This window comes from Vespa velutina, chromosome 11 (assembly GCF_912470025.1).
Source record: "Vespa velutina chromosome 11, iVesVel2.1, whole genome shotgun sequence".
Taxonomy (NCBI): domain Eukaryota; kingdom Metazoa; phylum Arthropoda; class Insecta; order Hymenoptera; family Vespidae; genus Vespa; species Vespa velutina.
This window is the reverse complement of record NC_062198.1, coordinates 2,662,450-2,672,449: the sequence shown is the minus strand read 5'-3', so window position 1 is coordinate 2,672,449 and position 10,000 is coordinate 2,662,450. Positions and strand designations below refer to the sequence as shown.

Genomic DNA, 10,000 nt, shown 5'->3' with positions numbered 1-10,000 from the left:
TTCCTTTATACTTTTCTTTCCTTTATACTTTTCTTTCCTTTATACTTTTCTTTCCTTTTTCTTTCCTCCTCGTTTCATTCATTCATTCCGAAATCGTAACAATCTAATCCCGTTTACTGAGAACACACGTACTTACGTGTCACAGAGTAGAATAATTTAAAACGCATGAAGGTGGGAGAGGATTGTGTTTTCTTTTTCTTTCTCTAATGAAAAAAGAAAGAACAATAGAAAGAAAGAAAAAAAAAAAAATAAAAAAATAAAAAGAAACAACAAAAAAGAAAGCGGGGCAAGGCAAAGGCAAAGGCAAAAGCAACAAAAACAAAAGAAAAAAGGAAGAAAAAATAGGAGTGAACTATCTAGTGTGACAAAAAAAAAAAAAAAAAAAGAAAAAGAAAAAAAGGGACAAAAGAAGGGACAAGAAAAAATAAAAAAAAAAAGGAGACAAAAAAATTTGAAAATCCCGTGCCAAAGCTCCTTTCACTCGAGCGAATCCCACCGAAACATCGTGCTATGCTTTCAAAGGATAAAGAAGTTCTTTTTTTGTGAAATACTAAAGTATTATTACCGAATGTTATTTATGTAGATTTTCTCAGTGTAATACAAACTCCGTAAAAAACTTTTAACAAAATACATAGGCAAATATAAACGAACGTTCGCTTTATTTTCCTCTCTCTCTCTCTCTCTCTCCCTCTCTCTCTCTCTCCCTCTCTCTCTCTCTCTCTCTCTCTCCCACTCCCCCTTACCTTCTCTTCTTTTTTTTTTTTTTTTTATTCTATTACTTCATAAGTTGGTTCTTTTTGCAACTTCCGATCTCGTAGCGCGAACACGAAACTCTTCCGAAGATATCTATGGCGTATAAAACGCGTTATCCGATATCTCTCGATATCTCTCGAAAATATTAGAATTTTAAATGCGATCGGGAGCGACGATAAAGATCGTATACACGTTTCTCATTATATATAATATTATATATATATATATAATATATCATATATATATATATATGTGTGTGTATGTATAGAGGATGTTTCATTTACAAATGGAAGAAAACATACAAAATATTTTTATTTCTTATAATTATACTATTCCATTTAAAGGAATGATTTAAAAATATATTACATAATTTCTCTGTTAAAAATAAAAAAAAAAAGAAATAAAAGAAAAAACATGTAATATTTCCACGATAATAATAATAATAATAATACCAAGGGATATTATAACAGTGATTAAAAGTACAAAAAAATGATTCATTATAAATAACAATAATAGACATCTTGTATTATTTTTTTTCTTTGTTTTTTTTTTCTTTTTTTTTATTTTTTTTTGTAAATAATAAATATATTAATAAGAATATTGTCACTCTTTTTGGGATCAAAGAATTTCGAAGCTTTTATATAATTTTTTTTCTGTTTTATTTTCTTCCTCCCCCTTACTTCTCTCTCTCTTTCTCTGTTTAGTAGGTATCTTCAAAAGCGAGATAAGATTCAAGTGCTTGGAGTTGTATGAAACACCCAGTATATATCGTGTTTCAGACGCGCATCGGCCCTTTTAAAAGGGATAACCTCGTGGTGCCTTGCATAGCGTAAAGATATTTTCCTCGTCACGAGCTTTCATATTTCTTTTTCTCTCTTTTTTCTCTCTCTTTTTTTTTCTTTTTTTTTTAAATCTGTTTTTCTATCTTTTTTTCTTTCTTCTTTTTTTCGTATTTTGTTTATTTTTACTTTCTTTTTTCCCTGCGTCAAAGAGAAACAGATATATAGAGATAGAGATAGATAAAGGGAGAAAGAGAGAGAATAAAAGAGAGAAAGAGAGAGAGAGAGAGAGAGAGAGAGACAGAGAGAGAAAAAGTCTAATTCTTTGGCACGAGAGAAAGCTGACAGCCGTGGAACAGCACGTGCGGCCATTTAACGACGAAACGACAGCTCAACGAAGACCCTCGAAGAACACAGAAGGCCTATTAATAGAAGTTAAGAAACGAGTTAGGGCAAACGAACCTTCAATCTGCCTGCCTCCAGTTTGATCAGGCAGTAATCCGTCTTGCCGGCAGCCAATAGCAGCATCGCATCAGAAAGATGAGTTCGAAAGCGGAAACTGATGTCAGTTGCACCCTTGGCCTCTTGAACTGGAAGATGGATGTAACTTGCTCCGTAAAATGATACTGCAAATTTTCAAACATAAATATAAAGGCGTTATTTTAAATATATATATATATATATATATATGTACATATATGTATGTACATACATATCATTATTATTAAGTGATTATTGATAAAGAAATATTATCATATTGATCCATTGTGCTGATTACGTTTTGTTTTGTTTTCTTTTCCTTTCTTTTTGGGAAATATATTGTAACGTAAGTTTATATCGAAATATTCTTATATAAGTGTTTTGTAGTTTTATGATTATATTGCATGGAAGTGTATTAAAGTGTTGCATGTCATATATATATATATATATATATATTTATGCATTATCATTATTAGTGATATTTGATAATTGTGAGTAAATCTTTTTTTAGATATATTGCACGTTATATTAAATATTTCATATATTAAAATATTGTTTCTATATGTATCACAATATTTTTATGACATATATGTTAAACAATTTTTTATCGCATACGTGTAAGTATATTAAAATATACAATCTATTCTAATATATTTCTATGAATGCATTATCGACTATTATTCGGTCGATATTTGGAAATGCATTGCACATGCATTTAACTGTATCGAAAATGCATATATATATATATATATATATATATATATGTATATTTATTTATGCATTATCGATGTTAAATATGCTTAATATATTTGTTTTTTTTTTTTATATTTTTTTATTTGATAAAATGTAGTAAAATATGTATTGCATATATTCAAACGAGCTTTATGCCTAAGTATATATTTACATGTACAAGTTCGCAAGGATAGTACTTGTTACAAGTTTCTTATATATTTTTCTGAATGTAACGAAAGCAAATTCTAAACCATATTCTAGCTTATGTCGAGGAAATGGGAAGAGTGCTTGAGGAAAAGGAAGAACGTGGTATTCCTTTCGATGGAGGTTCTCTTGGAATTTCTGTTAGTGATCCTTTAAAGATCGAGAAATTTGTGAAGTACGATCGATCATGTATCATAACTCGATGTTGTTATAACGAATGTTTTTTTTTTCCTATCGTTTATTCGCAATACATATCATGAATATTCAATAATTTATACATATATATATATATATATTCTTTCTTCGAATATATTTCAATATTTCAATTACGATTTGTTCCTTTTTTTTTTTTCTTTTTTTTTTTTTTATTTCAATCATTTATATTAAATTATTTATATTTATCTTTTATAATCATTTATATTTATATTAAATCTTTTTTTACAAAAAAAAAAAAAAAAACAAAAACAAAAACTCTGTGCGTGCATGTGTGTGTGTGTGTGTGTGTGTGTGTATGTCTGAAAATATACGATTTATGATGCGATTTATGATGTGAACGGAATCCAATAATGTGTCACAAAAAGTCAATAATTTCATAAATTCTATCGATAATATTTCGATGGATACTTGAATATTTTAATTATGTTAATAATGATATTGATTCTTTTATATATATTTTTTTATTTTCATTTAATCATTCTTATTAAATTTCTTTTATTTCTTGTTCCTTAAAAAAAATGTTTGCATTTAGAGATGATTATGATAGAAGAAGCATTAAAGTGAAGTATTGAAAATAAAATCGATAACTTCAATTTAATTTCATAAAAAGTTTTTCGTTGAATATATATATATATATATATATATATATATATATATATATATATATATATAAAAGAGAAGAAGAAGAAGAAGAAGAAGAAGAAGGAAAAAAGAAAGGGCTGAAGTAGTCAAGTACAGTAGTCAAGTTTCCTTCCGGGGTCTTTCTTATTATCTAGTCCCTTTTCTTTCCTTTCATTTCTCTTAAAAAGGAAATTTATTTAATATTATGCCGCGGAAAGTTTGGTAAATGAGAGAAATCAAGCCCCGCATATTCCCGTTCCTCTTCCTTATGATTCAAAAACCCTGTAAACAGATGCGAAGCCAGGAGCGATTCTGCGAATCTTCGAAAGTTTCAAAGTTCGTCTACTTTATTTATTCGAAGGTAAAGCTTAGATATCCGAAGAACGCCGCGTAGATTTTCGTGTTATTCGGTGATTCAAGGAAGAATCAAAACAAGGATGACGTTTTTGAATTTATTTAAACAGACGCAAGGAATAGAAAGAATAATTTCGTTATTTAATTTCTTCTTTGTTTTCTTTCGTTTTTGCTTTCTTTTCTCTCTCTCTCTCTCTCTCTCTCTCTCTCTTTCTCTCTCTCCCTCATTCTCTTTATCTCTTTCTCGCTTTCTTTTTTCTTTTTCTCTTTTTTTTTTTTTTTTTTTTTTTTCTACGTTCGTACAAATCAAAGAAGGGAAGGGGGGTTAGGCAGGGAGGAAGGATTCATCATGAAAATGAATCTAATTTATTCGAAATCAACTTGTGAATAACGAAGGAAAAAGAAAAAAAAAAAGAGGAAAAGGAAAAGAAAAGAGAAAAAAAAATTTAAGAAAAGAAGGAAAAATTCATTAAGATTGCAATGTTTTTTTTTTTTGGTTTCCTTTTCTTTCCTTCTCTTTTCTTTTCCTTACTTTTCTTTTCTCGTACGCATTTAGAATGTTAAAGTAACGTTTAATGCGATTAATCGATTCAATTGATTTCGATTAGATTGGTATGTAATCGAATTATTTTATAATTGAATCGATTGATTTTTTTTTCTTTTTTTCTTTTTTTTTCCCTTCTTTTTTTTTTTTTTAATCGATCGATCCCCATTGAAATGATCATAATTGTATTTATTTCGTTCGAATTAATGAAGATGTAATAAATGACAGATTAAGTGTCAAACGATTCATTCAAAATATTTTCAACTTTAATCTAGTTGAAGATTTGACATATAAATTATTATGAGAACCCGTTCGTCATTTTTATTCACCCTTATCATCCTACGTTATAGTTCACGTCGAAAATTTTCAAATTTATTCGCAAACTTTTCTTCGAACGATATAACGATCGGACTCTTCGAAATCTACGTGATATTTTTTTTCCCTTCATTTTTCTTTTTTTCTTTTTTTTTTTTTTTTTCCATTTCTTCCTCTTTTTAACATCGTATCTCTCGACGACGTAACTCCCTGTCGATTCGCAAATGTTAACGTTCAACGTTAGGGAAAAATGATTCATAGGGTACGAAGAATAATCGTTCGTACGTGCGTAGGCCTTTAACAAAGTTCAGATTTCTTTTTTTTTTTTTTTTGTTTTTTTTTTTTTCATTATACAGAAAAGATACCGCTTTCTCAGGATAAATTATCGTCATGAATTTATCACGAATCTTATTGCCAGTTGTTTTATTATTAATTCCAAATTACGAATAATATTTATAATAAATCTTTCAAATATTTCAACATGAATAATAAAGTAAATTTTTTAGAACATGTGTATATTTATTTATTTATTTATTTATTTATTTAATCATTTATTTATTTATTTAATCATTTATTTATTTATTTATTTATTTATTTATTTATTTATTTATTTATTTATTTATTTATTTAGAGAAAGAGAGATAGGGGAGAGAGAGAGAGAGAGAGAAATTTCAATAAATAAAAATATGTAATATACTGAGAATCATTAATATTTCTGAATTTTATATCAAAATCGAAGATATCATAGGTATTTCGTTGTATAAAAAATTAATATTTCATAGGAAAAAAATATTAACAAAAACTAAAATGTTCGTGAAAAATATATTTACTTCTCATTTCTCTCTCTTCCTCTCTCTCTATCTCTCTTTTTTCATCTATTTGTAATTATTTCTCTCTCTATTTTTGTTGTAAATTTTTAATTCGGTTTATACAGTATATTAATCTTTTTACACTTAGTTACAAATTCAGAACATTTTATACGTTAATGTTACAACACACATTACATGTTTCTAATGTAACCATCTGTATATATATATATATATATATATATACTTATATGATTTAGTAGATATGACGTCGTTTAAAAAATTAATATAATTCCGGGAAGTTATCTATATCAATAAGAATTTTTAATAAGAAATATATTCGCTTCGTAATTTTTGATTTCTTTGTTTAATCATTAAATTATATGTATATATATAGTAGAGTTATTATATATTTATAATAGTCTCGCGTGTTGAAAAATTATTTTTAATTGACAGAAAATTTTCTTCTTAATCTTAGATAGATCTTTTGAGATTCGTTAGTAAGTGTTAAACGTTTACAAGTGTAGCATATCTTGTTGTAAATAAAAAAACAGCCCTTAGAGAAAGATTTATACTTGGTGTTCGTAAATGATCTAAGAACGTGTTCAAGTACGTGGAACAACTGCACGCGCCATTAAGTCTGAAGAAACTCTTCTCTCTCTCTCTCTCTCTCTCTCTCTCTCTCTCTCTCTCTTTTTGTACTTTAGAACTCACATAGAAACATTAACGTCGATTTCAAATCGATCTCCATGTCGAAACTCGCATTTTCCCAGTTCATTGCTCCATAGTGTTCTCTACAATTCGCATTATTCCCAAATCATATTATTAATGTATGCGTGTGCATCTACATATACATGTGTGTATGTATGTATGTATACATACAAGTACGTTAATAGTTATGTACATATATAAACGTATCCATAAAATTCCAAAACTATGATTATTGAAAAAATATATTCTAAGTAATTCGTTATTATTAGAATTATGTTATTATGATTATTAATAATTATAATTATATAAATTAATTTTTAAATAATAATATAAATATATTTATATAAAAAAGTGTTTTTAAAACAATAAACTTTATATACCTATGTATATAACAATTATATTCCTTATTTTCAATTTTCTTTAATATTACTATTATTTATATAAATTTGAATGATAGTCAATGATAATCACAAGAATAACAAGAATAAATCAAATAAAAAATGAATAAATAATTAGTGAAATATCTTACAAATAATTTCTTATCTGTGATAAGTTCGATGGATAAAAAAACATACGCACATACATCTTATGCATAGTTAATTACAAATATACACAAATATACGATTGTATGGATTTGACCGGAACTGGATAACCGGAAAACGCGCGTTCGCACATGTAATCGATGATTCCATTAAGCTACCAGCTAGAAATGCGAATTTTATGTCTTTCTGTTTGTAGTTCATTACACGTTTGGTCATCTGAACCAGTTTCGGGGAACGGAACGGACGTGCGTACGTCTAAGTGACGGATTAGCCAGACAAATGAAAAGTGATCGCTCCGATGCGTTTTCCGATATTCGTCGTGTGTTGATTTTTGGAAAGGTTTGGTTCACTCGCGAAAAGCCAGGAAACAAGAGCACGAGAGAGAGAGAGAGAGCGAGAGAGAGAGAGAGAGAGAGAGAGAGAGACAGAGAGATAAAAATAGAGAAAGAGACATGGGAATAGACAGAGAGAGGGAGAGAGAGAGAGAGAGAGTGACGGTAATATAAAACTGCTACTCATTCTCCTACTAACACTTTTTTTACTATCCAAACGCAGTATGTGCGTTTATTCGCATTGCTGATCGGAAGTAAAATTGATACGGATGAATGAACCAATGGTTTCCTGTTGTTAGATCAATATGAAACACTAGAATGATATTTTCTAAAAAAGAATTTAATTTGCCGCCTTTAACCAGTACAACTTCGATCTCGAAAAATGTCGGTCTATTCAATTTGAGAGGTAGTAGTTACGTTACACTCATAAGGCTTCCTTTCAGCTTTCGTTAATTGAATAGTGAAAGAGAGAAAGATATTTTATATATAAAGATATTTTATATATAAAGATATTTTATATATAAAGTCAGGCAATTAGTATAACAGACTCTTTTTTAATAGAGAATTTTAGTATTGGTTCGGTTATATGAAACTATTATTGAAAGAATTCTTTCAAAGTGTTTCTAATTTAGCGAACGTTCGATCTAAATTTTCAAATATTGCCTAAAGCTTTTTTTTTTTCGTATACTTCGAGTCAATCTATTGTTAAATCTCTATCGATCGTGACCATATATATATATACGTATATGTATGTGTGTATGTGAGAGAGAGAGAGAGAGAGAGAGAGAGAGAAAGAGAAAGAGTGTGTATGTAGATTTGCACACGTACGTTTTATGATATTACCAAAACACAAAGTGTTACCAAGAATAAATATTGCATTATTGAACTGGATAATCCATAGCAATTACTGATATTGCAATTTTAATTTTATTTCCTATACGTGTGTCCTTAATGGATATATATATATATGTTACATATATAAATATACACATATTTGATTACAGACAAATTCTTTAATCTTGTTCTATTTATTAACGTGAAAATAATTAAAAAAGTTGGAGCCACTTTATAGAATATCCATATATCTATCTATCTATCTATATATATATATATATATATATATATATATATATATATATATATATATATATATATCTTATCTCTTTGTTTTCACTAATGTTTTGCATTTCACATTTACTTCGTTCAATCGAATTTATATAACCGTGATAGCAGAATGAATATGCTCGTAATTAATATACTAATACCGTCACATCCCTGCTACAGGAGAAATTATCTTTCGTAATTTAATAGCAATACATCAATCGTGTCCGCAATTTCGTATTTGCTCGAGGCAAATGGTGTATCGCCATACATCGTGTTCGGAAAATCAATTTTCATCGATATTTCCTCGATCGTCTACATATACATACGTACACACATACATACGTACCCCCCATATATATATATATATATATATACACGTATACACACACACACACACACACACATACACATATATGTAGATATATAACTAACCATTTCGATCGAGGTGGATTGCCTTTGTTCAATCTTGTCACCGTGGGAAAGGTATCGAAATTGTAACGTTTTACTATTTATTACAAAACGCCCTTTTTATGCTTCAATGCAAATAGAAATACAAATGTGGATATTTATAGAAAGAAATCGTCATATTACGTTCATATGTATGGCTCTTGAAAACGAGTGCTTGTTAGGTATTTCTACAGAATGAAGAAGCAACGTTCGAAGTTTAACTGAAAACTCGTTCGTTGTGCTATTGCAAACGGAGTTAGTCGTAGGTAACTCGTCGTTCTACGCTAATTACCGCTTCGTTAACCGATAAAGATATTATAGGAGGGGGTGGAAAATGGGCGAAGCCGAGGAGGAAGAAGAAAAGGAGCCCTAGGGGAAAAATTTTTTTCTCAACGAATAACTAGTATCATACTACGGATGAACATATATAATTAATATCGTGAAAAAAAAAGGAAAAAGAGAGAGAGAGAGAGAGAGAGAGAGAGAGAAATAAAAAAGAAAATGTACATAGAAGAAAGAAACAAAAATGATTATTTTCATTATCTAAATTCGAATAAAAATACTTCGATTTGCTTGTATGTTCGTTCAATTCTATGTCCCTATATTAAATAAATTGTCTCGGTATTTGAAATATTTAATAACGAAACCTTTCAGTCTCATGACGTGTTACTTGTCCTGTCTCGGTTAGCATAATTAAATACGCGAGTGACGTTTTTATTCGGTTTCTCATTGGGTTATATCCCGTGGGCCCGACGTACATTTGATTGTTCGTTTCTGTCGATCTTGATTAAACGAAAAAAAAAGGAAATGAAAAATAATGAACAATCTAAAAATAGGAAAAAGAAAAAAGGAAACGAAAATAAAAAAATTGGGAATACAAAATAAAGTATTAGTCTGTTTAATTGTTTATTTGACAGGATAATTTTATTATCTGAATTCAATCAATATTTTATCGAAATTGTTCATATTTATTATGTCATAATTATTATTAGATTATCAAATATATATGTATATAAGTATATATATATATATATATTTTTTTTTTTAATATTATATAATT

General features: G+C 28.4%; 1 protein-coding gene across 9 annotated transcripts in view; it reads right to left on the bottom strand.

Moving 5' to 3' along the window:
• LOC124952913 (chondroitin sulfate proteoglycan 4) overlaps window positions 1-10,000 on the bottom strand; it is an 80,940-nt gene that overhangs the window by 62,188 nt on the left and 8,752 nt on the right. For 8 of the 9 annotated variants that reach the window (XM_047503530.1, XM_047503527.1, XM_047503528.1 and 5 more), the window contains one exon: window positions 1,995-2,158. In XM_047503530.1, coding sequence (XP_047359486.1) covers window positions 1,995-2,158 — 164 coding nt within the window. Of the gene's footprint in view, window positions 1-1,994; window positions 2,159-10,000 lie in introns of those variants that run through there. The other variant, XM_047503534.1, reaches the window with a different exon arrangement.